Consider the following 23,275-nt stretch of genomic DNA (forward strand, 5'->3'; position numbering starts at 1 on the left):
GTGTGTGTGTGTGTGTGTGTGTGAGAGAGAGAGAGAGAGAACGTGAACAACTGTGCGCACTGTAGACAAACATTTACAGCTTTACCCTCATTCCAGCATCTCCTGGCAGCAGCAGCATTACCAAGAGGCATCTTATTACTTTAAACCATTTTAAACAAGTAAACACATAAAACACTGACAGATCTGGGTGTTAATTACAGTAATAATAGTCATTTTAAATATAAATAATAATGATAACGCTACAGTTCAAAGACTATCCTCATTTCTATTTACAGCGATTTATATTTGGCGGTATGACTTTGTTCTGGGACCTCCCTGTCCTTGTATACCACGAGCAAGCAGCGAGAGTCAGAGTGTAAAAGCAGGCATCGCTGACAACATACATGACTTTGATAGAGTCAGAAAAACATGAAAAGAAAGATCTGGGGTTGAAGGTGGGTTGAAAAGTGGCTTGCAGATGCACAGCAACTGTAGTGAGGCTATATCTGCTGAACCAAGATTCCTAAAACATAGAAATTAAACTGTATTTTTGTACTTTTACACAAATTTTAGATTTGTATAGATTTTAGGATTATCATACTAAGAATTTTGACGATACGAGGTTCATTACCTTAAACATAATCACATCTAACATAGTAGCTTAAGCCATGTGACTGCGTTTATTTTAGCATAATGTCAGCATATTGCTTCCTACAAAAAAGTGTGTGTGTTTGTGTGAGACAGGGGGGTGACAAAGCATTAAAATCACAATAAGGACCGAAAAAAACAAAACCTAAAAAAACAGTGGGTGTGTTTTTTTAGCTTTCAGGGAGGAGGAGTAATTACATACGGAGCAAATCCATGTTTACAAGAGAAGGTCTGGTTTATGGGACATCTGATACCACCCCAATATCACAATGACACTGAAACAAACTAAATAAATAAATAAATAAATAATCAGCTTTTATTGCCTTAAGTTTAGTTTAAAAAATATCAATAAAAAAACATAGAGGCTCAGAAACAAATATATCCTCCTCTTTCTGGAGAACAGGAAATGGGAGAGGTCCAACTCCGCCTGCTTGAAAACAGAACCACACCAAAGGCACACAGTGAGGCTTTATGAGCTCCCTGTCATTTCTGCTGTGGGAGTTTGTGGTCATGGTTGTGTGTGAGACTGGGCTGCAGCATAGGTCACTGGCCGGGTGTAGCTCATCACGCACAACAGAAACCTCTTTGTCCCCTGCATCCCAACAGAGAGGTGTAATTTAGGGCTGGCTGTAACCCGACGCTCTCCAGCTGGGAAACAACCACGAGAGCTGAAGCCAAAATGGGAAAATTGGGAGATTACACTAGAACTAGAGCAAGAATCAGCAGGTTACTGACTCATCTGAGGGAGCAGGGGTGATAATAAAGAGGCTGCCCTCATATTTTTTATAATAATGTTTCTAATGTAACACGCAGAAACAAGCAGAGGACTCAGCTGACGGCGCAGATCGCAATCTTTTAATTGAAGTCGCGATGAAATCTGTCAGTGGAGGCGGAAATGAAGACAGATAATGTCTCGAGCTGTGATGAGACATCAGTGCCGTCCGCAGAAATTCCCTGTCATCCAAAGAGAGAGACAACACAGCCAGCAGCCGCACAATATTTTTCATATATCAGGATCACATCAAAGGAAACGGGGTGAAGACAAAGCACCAAACTGGGACACACGAGCTAGATAAACACTTTGGAGTTTGAGCTGTTTCAAATTGACTGTGACTGTGTTAGATTAATGCCAACAGGCTAAAGACTTTCTTCACTTTACACCAGAAGTGGCACGCAGACAGCACTGTGGAGACAGACCATAACACTGATATCTTTACAGCTGTTTACTTCACATATGGCTAGTGACCAGTCAGCGAACCCTCTGGCAACCACCTGTTGCTAAGGGAAAATGTGTACTCCTCTACCGGTTGGCAACATGTTGGTAGAATTTGCTGATATTGCTTTGCTAGTAGTTTGCTTGGAGGATGGCAACTTGTCTGAAAACAGTCACCAACTGCTTGCAGAATGAAACTGAGAAAAGTTCACCTTCAAAATAAAAGTTGTGCCTTACCGCTGCAACCAGAATCTTTCAAAGGGCGCAACTTTTACTTTGAAGGCAGAGATTCTGCATCTTGAGTTGCACTTTTTCAAGATTTGGCAAATAGCTGGCGAGTGTTTACAGAAATCGGCGTCTTCAGTGCAAACTACAGGAGATTGTAGCTTGTTGGTGACTAAAACAATCACAAGGAAGTTTTTGACCCAGCTCTATCTTTGTCAGCAACCATTTCCCAACCATCAGGGAAAAGCACATTTTTCCCTGATGTACTAAATATGTACTAAATAGGCATTCACTCATATGAAATTTGGCTCAGTTATGTGCTTTTGGTTTGAGTTACTACTTTACACCTCAGTAGCAACTGCTAGCATCAGTAGCAACTGCTAGCATGAGAGCTAACATAGCACAAAGAAAGCTAAACAGCAAAGCAGTTTGGCTTTTTAGAAACGAAAGAAAGTTTAAATCAAGCATAAAACGATAATCCCAGCATCTTCATCACAATGAGGAATATATCTTATTAATTTAATACTGAGTACCAGTAATGGCTGATACATGACTCCAAGACCAACTGAAAATGAGCCACAGCAACCCTACATCTAAATGTTAGAAAATAAAATAAAACCAGTGGGATTTAAGAAATATCCAGTCCACTGCACACTAGCCAGTTGCCAGGCAGAACAGCGAGCGGTAAGCCTCGACATCTGTGTTGATCATCGGTTAGCAGCTAATTTAACAGAGGGAGGAGAGGAATGTGCTTCCCTGTCTGTAATTCTTCTGTAAAGTACGATGTGCATCTGTTTTAACCCTTAATGAGCAGATCCTAAAGCTCGAGGAAAGTTTGATGATGTCCCCTCCTCCCCTTAAAGCCCAAACCAGATGCCTACAAACTATAAATCACACTAAAACCACACAGGCCCCACCGTCCCCCTCCTCTAGTGTGTGTCCAGCTGACTGACTGAGTGTGTTTGTGTGTGTACCTTGCCCTGGACTCAGCTGTGTGTACTTTTGCTGATGACAGCCTAATAAAGTAAACGTGTCTGTGTATCAGCACCAACTGAATGACTCAATAGTTTAATGTGGATCCCGATTATCTGTCCCGGTCGCTTTACTGTCACTAATAACACGTGTCCAATTATCAACCGATAACCAGTGCGAAAGGTTGAATGAAGACCTGAACTTTCATCTGCAGGAATCTTCTATCTGACTAACGCATCATTTTGTTATCATGTCCTGCTATGTCGTCATTAAGAGATAGAGAAGCGAAGCTTTCTCCTCTAACTTCACTTTCCCCACTTGCTCTCAAATTCTCTTAAAATCCGGTTCCCCCACCCTCTAGTTTGATTCTCCTAATGTGGGCCCTCTGGTGAAATTCCCAAAACACTTTGAATATTTGGATATTTGGTCCTCAGCCGCTGTGGTAACAGCACTTTAGCAATGAGTGAAACTCCCCCCTGGAATGATAACAATGTGTACAAGCAGTTTTAACACTTAGCTAAAGTGTGCACACGTGCACAGCATTTATCAGCCAAAGAGCAGAGATTGCTCTCCACTAAGTACAACCTTTAAACACTCATCGATGACCTCAGAAGCAGTCTGTCACACATGACACTGATAATGATGTGAATAATATTTGTGCACGCCTGCCATTTTTAATCTAAAAAAATCCAACTGCCCCCTACAAATCTTTTATTTTTTACATCATTTTATTAAAGAAAACTTTTTGGCTTAAAAGGCTTATTATGTTTTAAAGTTTACACTCGTAATCTGCCTTTCATGTACACGTTTGACCAAAGACAAATGTAGAATGTGTTCAAGCCTTTGATGAGTATGAACTATGTGCTTTATTGTGTTTCATTTCTCTTACGATGTCCAGTGAGTAAAGGATGGTAACCACTGGTAACCCTCGTTCATCACCCAAAAAAACTAAGCTTATAAACTTTTCTACAACCCCAGTTCCAAAAAAGGTGGGAAACTTCCTAAAACTTAAATAAAAATAGAAAGAAATCATCTTCTGCCCTAATAAACCCAAATATTATTCACTGTTAAACACAGAAAACATATTAAACTGGGACAAATTTATAATTTCAAGAGACATGTCTCAAAAAAAGCTGAGACTTGGGAACAAAAGGCCAGAAATGCAAAAAGTACTATAAAGAGCAGACATGCACCAATCTGCAAAAACTGTGTCTACAAACTGTGGAACAATTTCAAAATAATGCTCCTCAATTATTTCATTATCTACATTACACAATATCATCAAAAGATTCAGAGGATCTGGAGAGCTGGAGGTTTCTTCCTGTTAACAGGGAGTTTTTTCTTTATGCTTGCTATGGAAACTGAAACGCACATAAGATCACCTGGAAGTATTGCATAAAGTCAAAACAACAGCATTATTATCAAGGTACCTTACATTCTCCTGCTGGAGAGATTACGGTAAATACGGTAGTTGTGGCTAGACTACTGAGTCCTATTAGTTTATCATGAATCTTTCAGAGCCAATCAGCTCAAATTTGTTTGGTTAAGGCCGTTTAATCTGCAGTGAAATAAACTATTAACAACTGAAAATGTGAATCACAGCAGTCACACCTGACAAGCCTGGAAAGATCTAATTTAAAAAAGGGAATGAGACAGGGAATGATTCTCTGCAGTTACATTTTAGTGAGTCACCAAACACAACTAGATGCCTGAAGACTGAGACAAATCCCTGCATGCTATTATCAAACCAAAAACAAACTGCACTGGATCAGGCCAACACAAATGTCTTTCAGAACAGATAAATTAGTTTAATTAGATAAACGTGATGGCTAGCAGGATCATAAATCAGTCTGGAACCACGTTAAACCTGTCTCTGCAGCACTGGGCTTGATCTGTCCGCGCTGTGGCATTGATACTGTCTGTGTTAGCACAACAAGACAAATCACAGACCTTGGAGAGGTTTGGCTATCTGGATCTTATCTGAGGGGGGAGGTGGCAGTAGCAGGTGAGCCCAGCACTGAGCCCACATGTCCAGACAGCCGTAAGAACTCACAGGATGCAGCTTCCATCACTTTTAACAAACTGTTTGACATAAAACAAGCGATAAAGTTCACAGAGATCCAGCTGTTTAAGCTTCATCCGCAGGCACACAAACACACAGCCGTCTCACCACAGCCACGAGGGAATTTGAAGAGATGTGAAGCTCAGCCAGGAACGACCTTGTTTGACAAAAACCTCTTCATTCCAAGAGAAACACGATCCGGTTCTCACACCGATAAGGACATAGAGACACTCCCTGACCCAGATTCCTGACTTCGATCCCAGCTTGATTCGCTAACCACCCCCCCTTTTGGTAATCAAAGGTGCAGCGAGTGCACCAGGGGATAAGAGAGGATAATAACAGAGGAAGGCAGAAAACCAGCAGCTGTCAAGGATGCCTGGATGATTAGAAGCACAAATAATGACTATTTTCATTCAAATTTAAACTTTTTCAGCTTTTCTAAACAGTCATGGGTACTTAAAACTGAAAGAAATGTTACAGGATGCCAAAACCTCTAAAATATTAAATTTATTATCATTTAAAACAAAGAACTAGATGTTATCATTTTTAAAACTTTATCAATTTAATCCTCCCTCAAACACAAAACCTTTTGGCTCATTATTTGGGGTTTTTTGGCCTCTAACCTCACAGTTTCCATCCTTACTGCTCTAATCAGCTTATTTCCATTCACAGGAGGCTGTTATCAATTACAAAGCTTTTAAAATCTGACGAACTGCCCAGCACTGAGCAGCACAGCTTTTTTTATAGTTCTTCTGACTGCTGAAAGAAGCACTTTTTGTATGTCTGCACTGCAGGAACTGCCACTTAAAGCTTTTGGGCCTTTTTTACTTCCAGCCTTGGGTTAGGTACACGCTGAGCCTCTGAAGCAGGACTGTCCCAAACATGATGGTAATTTATAGGATAGCACAAGTTTTTAAAAGCCTCTGTACCGGATTTTTTAAGCATGTAAACAAAAGCTTTTAACCATTCTCCCCACAAAAACAACATCTGACGACCTCAACTCTACCCTTAATGACAAGTTTTGACAGCTCAGTATGAATCAATAACGACATGGTTTGTCGACCATTAGAATAGTTTCCGGGTTTTTACGAGGGTAGGAGGGGGCAGAGATCCCCCTGGCTAACTGATCCAAACCCACTCACTCTGTCTTGGAAGCAGGCTGGAAATATGAGCTTCAGGGATTACTCCTCGTAGGCTTTCAAGAGGTAAAGAGTTAACATTGGCCTTGCAGAATGTGAAACAAAGCACTAAGAGGTGGACTGACAGTGAAATCCCTTATTGAGAGTATATGAAACAGATTAAAAAACAACCAGTAGGCAGTGAGGACAGAAAAAAAATATCAGCCAATCACATGAGAGCAACTCAGTGACTTTGAATGTTTTGGAATTGTTGTCAGGCAGGCTGGTCTGGAGGGTCTAGTGGGGTTTTCCCACATGAACATCGCTAGGGATTCCTGAAAATGGTCGAAAAAGTAGAAAATATCCCGTGAGCGGTTCTCTGTGAATAATGCCAGAGGTCAGAGGAGAATGACCAGATTGGTCCTTCCCTTTATGACAGTGCATCGATCTTCCAGTGGCTGCTTCCAGCAAGATAACACAACACGAACCACAGACCATCTCAAACTGGCTTCTTGAACACTAAGTTCTCTGAACTCAAATGGCCTCCACAGTCACCAGATCTCAGAGCACTTTTGGGATGTGGCGGAACGGGAGATTCACATCATGGATGTGCAGCGACTGTGTGATGCTCTCATGTCAACATGGACCAAAATCTCTGAGGATTGTCTCCAGCACATTGTTGAATCCCTGCCACAAATCATTAAAGCAGCTCTGAAGGTAAAAAGGGTCTGACTTGGTACTACCAAGGTGTAGTAAGGGGTAAATGCTCATGCAATTCTTCTGATCAAATAATTGTTTCAACCTAAAAATAACTAACAGCTTCTGAAAAGAGAGGATTTACTCTACTTTTTATTCTATTTTCGTGTGTGATGAGCACTTTTAACATTTTACAGGCTACATAACCAAACAATTGGTTTACGATATAGTTGACTGAGTAATTTCTGGTAAAAAGATTTATTAAATGCAGCTTTTGAGCAATCCTAAAGCAGATTTTATGCTCTACACTTGCTCAGAGGTCACAAAGACTAATCAGATGCTGTGGGTGAATCTGAAGGAAGACTCTGTGCCCTAAATTAGAGAAACTGTTCCAGCATACAAAACATTCTGCATTAGCATCAGCAGTGATATTATCACATATCAGACTTTGTTCTTTTTACACATAATGGTAGGGCGGAGAGACGGTTAACGGATGTAAACAGCAGGATGTGAGAGAGAATAACAGCAGGCATGAAGTCCAGCAACGCTGTTTACCCTCCACCCACGTATGAACAAACACAAAGACAAAAAACATCTGAACTTTGCAAAAGTTGCAGCGGATCCATTTCAAAATAAAGGTTTCCAGAGGTTAACATCCATTTCCTGTCTAACACAGCGGCCTCAGACCTCATTAATGTTTCAAGCTGAATTATTTAAAAAAAAAAGCCTTAATGTCAGCAGTTAAATGGAGCCGCGACAGGAAATGTGTTCAAAATGGGAATCTCTGAGGTCCCGGAATGGAAAACATCCCGAGTCAAAGTTCAGAGCTGTGAGTCAGCTGCTCTCTGAAGCATGCAGTGATGGTACTGGAAATGCGTGTGTGCAGCACGGAGGCGGCACAAACAGACCCACAAGAAGACAAATGGAAAAACCGTTTCAGGGTCCCCTGACGAGTAAAACCCAACCCATCCCCTCCCCCCGCCAACCCCTCTGCCTGTCTCTAACAGCTTCCCAAAAAGTTCCAACTTCAACCCCCACAAACACAGACTGACACACACTTTCCACTCTTTCCCTGTCATACTGACCTATCATCTGTGCAACCCCCACTCTTCCCCCACCGACCCTCCAGATGTTACACAATGACCTCACCGGAGAGCAGGCAATGATATCAGCCTGTATTTATTTAGCCTGTTTTTACAGTGGAACCTATGGGAAGAACAAATGTCATAAACAGACCAACAGTGAACCGATTCTGCCTGATAATCTGCATCTTATTCTTCTGTGTCATGAAGCTCTGCTGTTGGCCAAAACCCTGTCTTTGCTGAAGCAAACACTAGGTATTAATCCACAGCTGAAAATAGTCCCCGACAAATGCTTTATATCTTCCACGCAGACTATTTTTTGCTAAAAGCTTCTTATTAATAATAAAAAAATATTGTTTTTCAAGAAAACAGCGACAAACTGCAGTAAAAATACAAGACTTTTTGTTTTTGTCAAAACAGTTAATACTGTAAGGTCTGATGCTTTCGAGGAAAAACCTATCTGGTTGTTCAGTCTGACGGCACTAGCCGTGTCTGGGTCTAAACTCCGCTGCAGGTCCATATATCAAACGATCACTATGGCATTACTGAGAGTTGAAAAACTGTCTAAAGTCTTTCATCTTTAATAAAATGATCAGCGTTCTGCTCTACCAGGTGTAACAATTGAGTTTAACATCCAGGCATCCATGAAAACGGAATTTATGACATCTAAAGGAGTTAGAAGTTAGCAGGGAGTTAGCTCGCTAGCTTCTATCTAAATACAATATAGCATGTCCTGACTGCGGGGTTTTGGAAACAAATTAAAACGTACAGCTCTGCTATCACTTCCAGCATAAATGAAGACAGAAAACTAAACAGCAGTGAGGTTTGTAGGGTTACTGAAGTTGGGCTAGCTGGTATATAATGATGTGCTACGTGACCGCTAGCGACACAGCTATGTTAGCATAATATAAACAAGCTAACTTTTTTTCCACTCGATAAAAGTTAACGTGAGTGTTCTCGGTGGTCAGGAACAAATGTAATCGCATGGCAGGATGCTGTAAAAGGACCAAACTTCAGCCAGGAGAACAACTGAGATAATCCATCCACAATACGAGGTTAGTCATTCATATACTGCTGCATGGGCTGGGCTGTAGTTACATCCTAAGGTTTTAAAAACTGAGCTTAAATAAATGATTAGCGGTAATAAAAGCCGAGGGAGGTCAACAGTGATCACTGACTGTTTTAGGAGCTTTTTGAGATCAAATAGAAGAAAATACATAACATTAAACATGTTAACAACACAAAAGCCATATTAAACGCAGACTACTTTAGACCCGGAAGTAGGATTCGTCGCGTCATCACTGAACAACCGGATTAGCAGCAAGCTGTACTTTAAAATTTTAAACCATAATACAGCGTAATAACAACTTTGGACTCATGAGATAGTCAGAGTTTAAACGTTAAAGTACTGGACCAAAAATTGTGACTTTCACTGTTGTGGCTACGCCTCAGAGCGGTGTTTAGGTTTAGCTAGCAAAAGTACATTATAACGAAGTCTTAGTGATCAATCGCATGCTGTCATTGTTCGCTTCCACGTTAGTTATAACTAACTAACAAGCTGTTAGTTATAACTAACTAACAAGCTGTGCCCCCCTGGTGAGGGGGGCACAGCTTGCCCCCCCTGACCAGGACGACAGGTCAGGGGGGGGAGATATCATCACCCCCACCCGACAATGGGTACCAAGCCCCAAGAAAAAAAAAAAAAATATATATATATATATATATTTTTTTTTTCACAGGTCAAAATATTGGTACGATAATAAAATCATTGTGTGGTCTGTCTCTAGTCAGACGCAGCAGGGAGGCAGCGTTTCTGTTAAACACAAGCACAGCTGGCCCTCATCTTGTGTGCATTTCCTTCTTAAAAACTGGGTCAGCACGCTCCTAACTTTTTCCATCTCTGCACTGCTAACACTGACCATTACACTCACACCTCTCCATCTGAACTCCTTCACCCTTACTCACACATACTTTGAGTTCTTCCAGCTCTCTCGAGCCTCTGATTTTCTCCCAACAACACAAACTTCTTCAACACTGTGTTGATGTGCGAAGATTTAGGGATTCATTTGAAGATAATCTCTCCTAAAGCTCAGTTTATCCGGTTTGTTGCTGGATTCGGGGTAAAATCTGGGCTGGCGCTGGTCTTGCTGTGCACCCTATAGTGCGCCGTCCTGGGCGCGTTGCTGATCTTGATTCCCCTGTTAGCAAAATTTTCCTGGGGTGGATGCTTTCCAAGCAGACGCATGCTTCAATGAAAAGTCATGCAGGCCACTTGCACACATGTGGTGAACTCTGCATGGATGACTGGGCCTGTTAGCGTCTCATGTGATTGAAAGGTTCAGGTTATAAAAAAGGTGTGCTCTGTCAGAAGAGCAGAACATCTGGTTTAAAAAGGATGCTAAAATCTAATATTTGGGTAATTCTGTGGATCCCAACAGATATACAGATCTTCAGTAGTTTGTGATACTTTCTCCTCAGTCTTTCCACACTTGCACTGAGTAATGTGCTAAAACTAAAAATGAACTAAATGTTTAGCTTATGTTCCACTTTCAAAACGAGCACAAACCGGGCTGCTTGGTGCAGTTTGCACACACCCTAAAGTGAAGCCACATCTGGCGACTTCACACTCACATGCAGTAACTTTCTGTGTCGCTAACATCTGCTGCAGCTCACCAAGAATGACTGAAGTAATCACAATGAGGATTTTGGTGCTGCACCCTCAACAGCTTCAGCTCCCCAGTAACTGGTCATTGAATACTCCATTTTTCCCAAGTGACCAGGAGGTCGTAGGGGAGCAGTCCTCATCAGTAGTTTACATTATGGCTGGGAGTCAATGAGTGGGAATGCCAAAAAATGTGGGAAATATGGGATAAAACATCAGATCCAGCAATGTAGAATATATTCAATTTGAAAGAATTAGGGATTCGAAATGATTACAACAGAAAATACAAACTTAATTCAGAGGTGGAAAAAGCTAAAATGCATTTGAATTAGTCTCAGATAGGTTTTAATATCTTTCTGCTTTTGCAGACTCATGTTGTATAACCGACAACTGTTTGTTTGGTAATACTTTATAATGTCTAAAAGAAAGCCTCAAAGACTGACAGATTTGGCATGTTGCAGAGTGCTTTTCTGTGGAAATTCTGCAGAAGTTTGTGTTGAACAAAGCGTTCAACAACTTCTGCAGAAAAAGAATCTGCATCTTGAGACAGATTACAGCGATACTGCTAAACATAATAGTCCATTTAGAGGGGATTCATGGAAAATTATGAGGAAATGCATTAATATGTGAAAGAATGAAAGGTTAGGAAACAAATCAGACTGATCAAGTCACTTTACATACAGAAAGACGAGTCAGGAACAGCTGCAGAGACGTTTCTGGCATTTCCAACAGGAGCTGACTCGTCTAGCAGGAGTGACGGGGGGTGAGGAAGGTGGTGGATAATGGGTAGAAAGAGGAGTGAAATGCTAACTCGACAGCAGATGGACAGATTAGCATCTTAAACAGGTCTGGATTGGACTTTTGTTGAGTCACAAGGCAGGTTACCAGCTACTAAAAAAACAAAAACATCAAAGCTGAGCGTTTCTTGGTGCTCACACTGTTTAATACCCAGTTTACAGGCTTTACACGCTTTGATGTTTAATACATGAAATAGTGGAGCTCATGCAAAAATCCCAAAGTCTCACTACAAGCTGCTAAAGCCACTGAAGTTCTGTTTATTCAGCGAATTTAAAGTTTCTAACATGGACAAAATCCTGTAGAGCAGCTCTGAAAACTCGCCTGAAACTCTTCCGTTTAAAGAATTAAAAAAACCAAACATGCTTCTAAAGAGTAAAGAACCAGAGGTCAGTTATCTGTATTTCACCAACAGCGGCTTCGACGTAAAACCGCCTCAAGGCTCATTTAAGGGCTGGGTGTATAAAGTACTCAGAGGGACATTGAACCCACACCCTGCTAACCACACACTGCCATTTAAAACCTTTTATGGTGCCTAAAGCTGAGGGGAGAGGGGGCAGAGAGATAGAGGATGGAGCGAGAAAAAAGAGAGAGAAAGGTAGAAGGAGACAGAAATACAGACAGAGGGATAAATTTAGCTTTGCCTCAAAGAACGAAGGCTCCTGTGGATTTTCCATAATGATCCCTCCCCACGCTGATTACTACCTTCGCTTTGCTCTCAAATGGCTGCACGCCTGCAGCAAGCTCAAGTCTGAGTCCACTTTCAAAGTCAAAAGAAAAGTTGCATCAGATTTGACAAAGGAAAAAAAAAAGTGTTGCTCATCCTCTGTGTGTGTGTGTGTGTGTGTGTGTGCACCATCTGCAGACCACTGTCACTTTTAAAGGCCAAAACAGTGACATGATTAACGAGATGCAGGAAAGTGAAAAGTCAGAGAGTTTATTCTCAGTGTAGAAGCATTCAAACCTAAAAGTTCAGTCGGATTCTTTAAAAACTTTTCAGTGAGTGCAGTCCAGCTTCGGCATGAAATAAATGTGCATTTAAATGTTTTAAAGCAGGAAACTTTGAATCACTCTGCAGCCATGCTTGTCTGTCAGTTCGGGGTGACAAACATACGGTCTAGGGACAAGAATCGGCCCACCAGGGTTCAATCCTACTCCCTGGATGGATTTGGAAAATGCAAAGAAGGAACAAATAAACTTTGGATTTTTTAACCATCCTGCTCACAAAGGCCTTTAGACTAGTCTGCAACTTCCTGGCAACCACCAATCGTGGGGAGAGTTGTGTATTCGACCGGCTGCTGGAGGTGTCGGGTAGCGACTAGGTGAGACTTCTTGCAGGCTGCCGTGGTCACTAGGGGTGCAACGATACTCGTATCGATATTGAACCATTCGATACAGTGCTTTCGGTTTGGTACGCATATGTATCGAACAATACAAATTTTTAAATTTATTTTATCAACTTTTCTTCTGACGATGCTGTCTGTGTTGAGAGCTCAGTGGATCTGCGTTCGACTACTCCGCCTAGGCTGCACTGTCGAGCGCAGATCCACTGAGCGCAGCACAAGCTAGCAAGACAGAAGCTAAGCTCATTGCAACATGACAAATTGAACCTCCCCCACCCTCATTCAGATCTGGCCTTTGGAACTATTTTGGTCTTCATGTGAGGTATGACCCTGAAGGTAAGCGCGTCATGGACTAAAGTAAAACAGTATGTCGGATGTGCCACGCAATGGTCAATTACATCGGTGGGAACTACTGCGTTAGCGCAGTTAGCTCGTTAACGTGTTGACGCCGTCCAGCCCCACGCACAGGGCGATTCGCGGTAGCTCGTTAACGGAGATTTGCCGTGTTGTGGCGTTAACGTCATTTCAGATTAATGCTGACAGCACTAGTGGGAACACAACGAATATGACTGCACATTTACATCATCCTAGTGCAAAGACAAGTGGAAGCAGACAAAAACAACAAGCACGCATGCTACAAACTTTACCCGAGTCATTTAGACAGCCGTTAGCACATGATTCTCCTTATGGGGACCTGATATGTTTAATATGCTGCTGAGAATATAGCCCAGAAGAAGCGTATAGTATAGCTTTTATTTTGGAAAGAGACATTTCTCTGTAATAAACTCTCTTTTCCAAAGATGAGTGATTTCTCGATCAGATAGATTTATTTTTTTTATTACTTTGTTGTTTCAGCAACATTAAATTTAAAAACTGTACTTTTGAGTTAAAATATATATTTATAATTTTAATAAATGACAAATTAAAAAAGCATGAACATTTTTTTGTATCGAAAAAATATCGAACCGTGAATTTTGTGTATCGTTGCACTCCTAGTGGTCACCTTTAGCTGGTACGGAAGATGCCGACTTGTCTGCAAACACTTGCTGACTACTACTACTGAATGCAAAAAAAGTGCAACGCAGACCAGAAATGTTGAATGTCCTCCACACAACAGAAAATAAGTGTTTATTTTGTCTTTGTATCCCAATAAATACACGAACTCATGATTATGAGAGACTCTCCTGTTTTTACAGCAGGTCCACAGTAACAAGGCCAGTTTACTTAGTAAGTTAAGACTGAGTTTAGATTTGGATTTAAACCTGAAGAGCTGCACTGACTGGCTTAACTGACTTACCACAAAAGCATTTCTTTATAATTGCATTGCTGAAATTGCGCATACTTTATTACAGAGATCTCAGGCTGCTTGTCATCAGTTGTATAAATATGATAGGTTTGTAGGCTGAGTCATGAACTAATGTGGGTTTGACACTCCTGGTCTGTATACTTTTGGTGCGATTGGTCCGCTTGACTTGTGGTGCTCAAACAACCAATAAAAAAGGTCATTTTCATGAATTTTGACCTGGTTGCTTAGAAAATACTTCCTTAATGAAACTGCTTACATCCAGGTCTGTGGCTTCTCTTTTTCTCTCCCTCTACTGTCCCCCAAAGCAGGTCTTTATAGTATCCCTCTTCAGCAGGTCAGCTGAAGAGGGATACCATAAATATTTGCATCCTATCAGACAGTCCTGAGCCTTAGATGTATTTCAGTAGCAGGAGAACAGATCCAAAAAGAAACTGAGGCTATGTGGCGTTAACAGGGTCATGACCATTGAGAAGGCAACCATCTCCAAAACTGGGACACTTACAGTAAAACTACACAGCTGGATAAGCAGCAGCGTGGGCCAGAAAAATCTAAAGAGTTGATTTTTCAGATGAACTCACTAAAGTAAAATGTTCTTTATTCAGACAGTTTCTTCTAATCACTGAGTGAAATCTGACTTATCATGTTATTGTGGAGATTCAGGAAGTGCGACAGACTCAAAACAAAGTCGAGGGAAGCAATAAAACCCACATTCAGCCTTCCAAATACACATTTACAGAAATCCAATTCAAACACATCCATTTCATCCCCGTTTACCTGCTAGTATTAGTCCTACTTGTCTCAACCTGTGTCTCAGTGGTACTCGAAGTCATTGGCCAGTTCAGGTATTCAGAGTCAAAGTCAGACTCAGACTAAGAGTAAACACAGAATTTGGCCCCTTCAATCTGCTATTTTATTTAATTGTCGGGATTTACCTGACTCTAAGGAAGCGTGTGGGTTTACCAAATTACCAGCATAGCAGACAAGTTTAGGCAGTAACCAGAATTCAGGACCAGACGGTAAAAACTGAACCTGAAATGATGAATTGTTTTAATCATTTTAAGTAGCAGTGAAAATGTTGCTCCAGTTTCAGCTTCTCTGATGTGACGATGTGCTGTTTTCCTTTTCCTTAAATGACAGTAAACTGAATATGTTCAGGTTTTTAAAACTAGGGTCATCTCTGGTTCCTTTGATAAGAAATTAATTGATTATTAAAAACCTGTGCAGATGAACTATTAACAAAAGGATATTACAAACTTTCTGCGCTGTCAAGCATCTACAGTTTAAATTTATTGCACTCGTTTGCATATTTATCTAAACTTACGACTTCCATTCATAACCCGGAACCGGATTGTCAAACACGCTTCAGTTTGTAAATAAATCAGACTGCGTCACAGGATCTTTGCGTCATCATTTTGTTCCTGTGCGAAAGTCACAGTCGCCTCTGCGAACAACCTGAAGATCCGGCACCACGCCTGCGCTAATAACAGCTTCTTTGAGCTTTGTTCTCACACTCAGGTATGCTCCTTCAGCACAGACTTGAGTTACAGGTGAACAAATCTAAAGAGGCGTGCCTGGTTGTGACATGCAACGTGAACAATTCGAGCTTAAATCTGAATCCTTGTATTGTAAAATTATGCTTCAGTGATTCTAAGAATAAAATACTGCTGTGAATGTGTGTGTGTGTGTGTGCGCACTTTTGTTTGTGCATTTGTGTGTGTCCCTATGCCCTGAATGAGCATCTCTCTCCGCGCTCTGACACTCATGTTACAGCACACACTCGGACCATTCAGAGAGAGACGGAGCGAGGCCACCGGCGAGCAGGATGCCCTGCCCCGACGGAGAACAGGCTCTGCAGTGTGAGCACACAGGTCAAGCTGTTCCCCCTCTGCTGGAATAAAACACCTCTGTCCCAAAAGTGTGCCGAGCCGCCACCAGCCCATCACATGTGTTCATAAAAGTGCTGGGTTACAGCTGGAGTTACGCTCATGGATAGCGCCCAGAGATTATCTGTAGGTATGTTGAGTGTTATGTAAGGAAAGCTGTAGCGCGTATGTGGAGCAAACGCACACTTTCCCCCTGCATGTCAGTCTCTTGTGCTCACTGCAAGGGCAGCGAGTTCAGCATGTGCTCGGCTTCCTGCCAGACTCTGAAATGGAATTTAAATCAGAGGTTTCTTCCTGACTCCTTTTCCTGAAGCCTCTGACAAAAATATGATCTTACCGTCACTTTCTGTCTCTTCTCCACTTGCTGCAGGTCTTAGCTACAGGTGTATGTGTGAAGAGTGATTTGTTTTCCCTTCTTTGTTTAAGAGGGTCTAACGTGTTTTTCCTTATTTCCTGTCATATTTGTACTGTTGATTTGGCTTCAAACCACTCTAAACGCCTTCTTTTGTCCACTCTTGACTCTAGCATGATATCAGTGAGAGTGCATATCCCTAATATGACCTCGGCAGTCGATCAGAAGAAAACTGGCTTAAATGGATGTGTGACAGTGGCGGCACTAAGATAAATGCTTATTCGTGAACATGAATCAAGCAAAAATACTCACGTACACAAAATACAGAACTGAAAATAAAAGAACAGACCCCATCACTCCTGCACACAAGCAGCACTCACAGGCAAACACACACAAAGTGAGTCTTTGGATCCATTTTTCTGTTTCTGTTTGCTGTCTTGGGTTTTTTTTGCGTTTGTTTGCAGTGGTTTTCTATCTCTTGGTGGTTGTTCCATCTGACTACTGTGGTCAGTGTGCATTTCTTTCTGCTTTCCTCCCATGAGTTTCTGATTCTGTGAACATGCTGATGCTCTACAAATACTTTGCATTATTTTGTAGCTGCTTTCACATCAAACTCTAGACAATGTCCCTAAACTCACAAGACTGTTACCTGCTCTTTTTACACATCAGCTTAATCAGATGTTTCAGGATCTTTGTATTAGAGAGCTGGCAGGTCAAAGGGCATTTAACGTCTGACCCGATTGATTCTGACATGCGTCTAGACAACTTCAAGGCAGGACCGCGTGCGTGCGTGAAAATGGCCACCGTGGTTGTTTTGGGAGTGACCTTTGAATAAAAACGAAAACCATCACGTGGGACGCACACTCTAGTCCAGGCCACCCTGACCCTTGGGCCTGGGCCCAGCAGTCCCAGTGTGTGATTCATTCACGTCTCCACATACAAAAACATCTGGTATTTCACAAGAAAAAGGAGCAGAGATAAGATAAAAGTGAGACAGAAAACAAGTCTAACACAAGTAATGATCCCACAACACTCAAGAGTCATTAAATGACCATTAAGGAGGTTAGAGCAGGACAGATTAGCGTCACTAACGTCTCTTTCAGGTGTAAATCTACTGAATATTCTGTGAAATACTCTGTGAAATGACTCCAAACTATATGTTTTAGCTAGATCTAACTCAAGCACGCAAACACTTCCAACTTCTTTTATCATAAGGTTTTGTTATTCATGTGTTGCTTTGAGTCTCTTTCAACAACAAATAAATACGTAAATGAAAACCCACAATTTCCCTTAATACCACGGAGACAGACAAAGACACAAGTTCAGACAGAATTTAGCAACTAACCAGAAACATTTGGTAGTGACCAAGAATTGAGCTAAAAAAGGACAATTATTGGACTATTTGAAAGGTGAAGCAAAACTAGATCTCTTTTCCACACCTGGCAGTAAAAGGCGTCAAGTGGATTGTCATGACGAAAAAATGGTACCACAGGTACAAAAGTCACCCGTCGCTTCAAAAACTCAATTTTTAAAGAGTAAAAATATGAATACACAAGATTTTAAAATGTTTCAATAACTAAATAATTTACACTGGTTTTTTCAGAAAACTGCACAAAACTTGAACAACTTCTTGAAACAGACAGACAGACAAGCCTAAAATATGTATTGTTACTCTACTACAGTGTCACTAAAGGAATTTCACGGGTGAGTGGAAATAAAAGGCTAAAAAGAAACAGGAAAAACAAAAGTAGCGCCTCCACCTTTAAACCAAGCAGGTGTTATCGTTCAAAAACCTGAGAAACCTGAACACGATAAAAGCTTTCAAACAGCGACGGGATGACATGGGAGGAAACGACACGTGCTACCGACGGAGAAGCTTTACACCGTCGAGAGGAATTCTAGCGAATGGCAAAAAACCTCCCTCCCCAGGGGTGGAGGAGGGAGAAAGTGCGAGAGAGACCCGACCCACGACCTGAACGGAGGAACAAAGACTCCAGTCTGCTTCTCAAGCTGCCGGAGATTCAAACACTGCAGGCTTGTTGGTTTCTGCAATCATGCATCCCCCACTGCCACACACACACACATGCTATTCATGCCTTACTAAATATAGTGTCCAGTGACCTAACAGGAGCACCTTGCCTCTTAACACAACCTGGGCTGTGTGTGTATGTTGGTGAAGTTTCACCGCAAAGAAACTAAAGTGAAAAGTGTGTTTAGTGTTAAAGATTAACCGATTTGTAAGGCTGATTCTGCTAAAAGTCACAAAATATAAAAAATTTGTTCTTTTAATTTTTATTCTAGATTTTAGAAACAGGTTTAAGGAGATTTGGAGGGAGCACATTTCGCTGATTTGTCGTCTGAATGAACATCAAAAAAGTTTCAGACTTTTGCTCAGCTGTCTTCAGTCTGAGAAGTTCAACCAACTTTAGCCACAAAGTGGGAGATTACAAAGTTTCCGCCAATCAGCAGGCGATGGTGCAAAAAAAGGGGGCTGCACGAGTATATCACCATGCAGTGGCTGGTTTATGTACTTGTTGTTGTAGCAAAACAAAGTAGAATTAGCCACACCTTATAATCTGTGAATTCAGGTGTGTTCAGTCCCATCGGAACAGGTACGACATCAAAATTATGCAACACGTCAGTTTGGGAGGTTCCTCGATATTCCACGATCAACTCCAGGTGTTTTTATTACAAAGGTTTCAGGAATACCAGCAACTCCAGCACGAAGCGTCAGACCACGTAAAGTCACAGAGTGCGGTCGTCACCAACGCTCTGCTGACTCAGTAACTGCAGGGCTCCAAACCTCCTCTGACGTTAACATCAGCACAGAAGCTGAAGGCTGGGAGCTTCACGGCCCCCATGGCTGAGCAGCTCCTGGAGGTGTAATGTGGAGGTGTCCCAGTACTTCTATATATAGTATATATAGTTTAGGTAAGCGCAATGTGACCTATGGCCAGCAGGGGGCAATGCCATAGGTTGGAAAAAAGAAAAAGATTTCTTTAACAGCTAGCTAGGTGATGTCATGTTAGCAAAATACTTATTTTACACCACCTGTCGAAGGCACTCTGAAATGAGCTGTGTAGAAGAAGTATGAACCTTATTAACAAATTTTTAAAGCACTTTATAATCAGATCTAACTGATTATGTACATGAAGTTTGAATAAATTTCCATGCGGCTGCAGAAATAACTGCCCAGACATGTTGCCAAGATGGCTGTCAAGTGGCAGGTCTTGCCTCTGGAACAAATTGCCTGCATTTTCCAGTGATCTGCAGTATATAAATCAGTAGATATAACGTATGCAAAATAGAAATACATCAGAAATGCTTACATGCAAATGGAATGGAACCAATATTTCCATTAAGTTGGTAATGATATGCATCTTTCTCTAAAGATTTAGCTCATACTCAAAGCCGCTAACGGCGGGAAAAAGCTGCAAGCGCATCGTGAAGTCGTGGTGGTGAATGATTCAGCAAAACAATGGCTGTTTTTACACATCCAGTGGTGGGTTGTTACCAACGCTGACTTTCACTCAACTTTTGCTCCATTTTTGGCCTCCCCCTGACCAACTGCTTCTTTTGGTAAATGTTTTTGATCGGAAGGCTCACAGAAATGCAAACGGCTGCATAATTTACTGCATTTTCCTGTATTTTCATTTTTCAAAGATCACAGCTACAGCTCTCGGGTCTGCAGGTACATGAGAGGAACTGTAGCCTCGGGTCGTGTTTAAAGGCCCTTCATTCACAGCATGAATGCTCTCTGAAGCTTTAACACAAGTCTTTACCTGTCTGCGGGAGGCTGTCTGTGTTTGTGTGAGCCTGCTTTACTCACTCAAATCTCATCACACAGCCACAACATAGAGCAGGAACACCACTTCTTTCACTTTTGGGGGGGAGGGGGCGGGCAAGGCAGCATGATGCAAATGATTAAATTACAGATTTGTAACGTGGCTTAAAGCTGGGGGGGAAAGGGCTCAGAGAAGTTAATATTAAGTCAATGCAATGTCCTTAGAAAGGATGGAAACAAAAGTCAGGCTCATTAGGCGCCTGTGGTGTCTGATTCCCGTCCTGTAAGTGAGCTGGATTTCTCCCTGCAAATGCCGACGCTCCCCCTTCCTTCTCCACACACACAAATATGCAGATTTGACACACAAACACCTCTCAGTCTCGCTTTCTCCATCTCACTCGCTCGCCTCTTGGCCCACAGTGTTCCCCGAGAAGTCACACAGCTGGGAGACACCCTTCAAGTTACATAACTGCAGGCCTCATCTTACTGAGGCCAGACGCAGCACTCATGTTTCTCTCTTTTTTCTACTTTAGTCTGCTGCTCTTTTCTCTGCACTGCAACGCCATTGTTTGTGACTAACACCTTCTGTGGGCACATAAAAGCAGAAGCTTGTGTTTAAGCAAATAACGTGGTAGAACTGAAGCCGATATAATGTTGACTGCGCGTGAATAAATTCTTTAAATATCCCCACTTTGCATGGATGTCTTTTATAAATAAGATACCTGACCAATATAATAACAGCAGCTATAACGAGTTCATGGTCCGACTCCAGGTTTTATCATCTACGGGACATGAAGCAGCAGCTCACTTTAACACACTTTATAAATATTTAAAGGATACTGTGAGGTAGAGAGCCAGCTCCAAAGAATCCAGCATTAGTAAAGCACTAAAACTAAAGTTATTACTCATTTAAATCTACTTGTTGCAGGGATGGTGGCTCGATGCTCGGAGTCTCCAGATGCTGAAGGATTCTTGAGAATAGCACTGGTAGCTCCAAAGCCACTGGTGTACGAGTGTGGTTGTCTGAATGAGAAAAGTACTAAAAATATCTGCGTGTGCATCTATACTAAAGAAAGAAATACTACATAAATGAGGACCTGGAAATATATCTATATTTTTAAAAGCAATTGCTTTGATTTGATTGGAAAAATAATGATTTTCAGGAAAGCAGCTTATAAATAAAACCGCCAGATACCTGTAATGAGGTCTAAATTATTCATCTCTGAAGTATGAAAGAGTAGAAGTACACAGCAGTGTAAATATACTTGTGTAGAGTTCTTTAAATGTGTGTCTTAGTGAGTCATCTGAGTAAAACCTTGCAGACTGATTTGTTTGAAAAATGTAAAAATGAGTCAGAGGAGCATCCTGGACCCCAAGGCTCAACATCTGAATGGAGAGCAGGGTACTATACACACACACACACACACACAGACACACACATCCTCCCCCCTCCTCTCTACTAATACCTCATCTAAGTGAGATAAGGGTGATCATCCCCCGCTGAGCAGCTGCAGAGCCTATAACCAGACCCCTGATCGATCATTTACACCCCAGCTAATCGATCACTTACTGTGGTGCTGAGCACACAATCGATTTCTCCGGCCTCGGACAGCTCGCTGAGGTTCCTGTCCCAGTGAAGAAACGGCTCACTGCTGTCCAGGATCTCCATGATTTCCTCCACACAGACTCTCTGTGGCCTTGTTGTTTTTTCCCCTCCTCCTCCAGCAGCAGAAACACAGCGGGGCTCTGTTGCAGTGCAGACAGTCAGGCTGGAAACCTCAAACTCCACCGGAAAGTTCTCCACAACTTTTTGGAGTGAAGGCAAAGAAATAAAAACACAGTCGAAACACGTCCAGTCGGTTCAGATACAGAGAGATAAATGTGGGAGAGGGCTGAAGCAGACGCATTCAAGCTGAGAGCTGTTGTTGTTGTTGTTGTTGTTTATCATCTCTCCTCTCTGGATCAGGGTCCACAGAGTGTTTCCACCAGGCTCCCCTTCCTTTTCTTACCTCCTCCTCTCAGACACAGGAATGTGTGGGAGGAGTCACAGACAGCGAGACGGAGGAAAAAAAAACAAAAAACAAAACACAAAGCAAACTCAAGTCTTAATCTCAGCCTTTAGTACGACTGATAAAGAGCATCAAACATCACAACATATTAAAAACAGAACATGTAAAAGCTCCGTCATTAACTTTTGCCACTAGTTTGAAAATAGTCAGGTTAACTAAGCGGAGCTTCCGGTCTCTAATTTCAAAATAAAAACCCTAATAGTGATTGCAGAGCTTTTTTTCTGGTTGTTGGCAAAGACAAAATGTCAGTAATTTAACAACAACGACAGCAACAATATTGTTTTAATAATAATGATAATAATGATAATACATGCAAAGATATTAATTGCATACAAAAATATTTGCTTTTGTTAGTTGTGATGTAAAAAAAAAAATACTACTACTAGTACCATGTTGTAACAATAATAATAATAAATTAATAATAATAATAGTCAAGTTTAGACATTTGTATAATTATTATCTAAAGCTTATTTAGAGTTTCTTTAAAAAACAACAACAAACAAACCTATTATTATAGCATCAAAGCCTTTACATTGTATAATCAACTTATCCAGCCGCCACCACAACAACAAAAAAGGTTAAGTCTTCAGCTTAGATTTAAAGATTGCATGATTATCTTAGCAATTTTCTTACATTTAAATATAAAACTAACAACGTCAAATGGCTTTCGGGGTTTTGGAAAAACTTTAGTTAAATTCTGTTTCCCAAAAGTTGTTTCTGTTCATCAGGCCGCGGTGTTTTCAGTGGGAGAAACGTTCTCTCCTGAGAACGTTTTGGGGATTTACTTACCTGGATAATTGAGCATGCATCAAGAAATTCTTTGCACACATACATTTCATTGGAACATTTTCAAAGATTATATTTATGTATCTGAAACTACTGCTGCACAATTGTTGCTGTTACAATTGTGAAGGGTGTCTCCTCTAATCCAGTATATTTTTTTAAACATTGTACAAACTATTAACTCTGAATGTTTTTTATGTAGTGTGGTCATTCCAGCATGCAAATATTACACAATGTTTAGATGATTGTAAATTTAAACTTAAATTAATTTATCCCTAGGCTATCTCTTAAAAATGTAACAAA

The 23,275-nt window shown here is 41.3% G+C and overlaps 1 protein-coding gene across 2 annotated transcripts in view; it reads right to left on the reverse strand.

Annotated features, from left to right (window-relative positions):
• creb3l2 (cAMP responsive element binding protein 3-like 2) overlaps positions 1–22,284 on the reverse strand; it is a 35,265-nt gene extending 12,981 nt beyond the window's left edge. The window contains exon 1 of one of the 2 annotated variants that reach the window (XM_004573730.3): positions 21,691–22,284. In XM_004573730.3, coding sequence (XP_004573787.1) covers positions 21,691–21,789 — 99 coding nt within the window. In that variant the 5' untranslated portion in view covers positions 21,790–22,284. Of the gene's footprint in view, positions 1–5,207; positions 5,293–21,690 lie in introns of those variants that run through there. The other variant, XM_076875617.1, reaches the window with a different exon arrangement.
• Between the last annotated feature and the right edge of the window lie 991 nt (positions 22,285–23,275).

This window comes from Maylandia zebra, linkage group LG17 (assembly GCF_041146795.1).
Source record: "Maylandia zebra isolate NMK-2024a linkage group LG17, Mzebra_GT3a, whole genome shotgun sequence".
Classification (NCBI taxonomy): domain Eukaryota; kingdom Metazoa; phylum Chordata; class Actinopteri; order Cichliformes; family Cichlidae; genus Maylandia; species Maylandia zebra.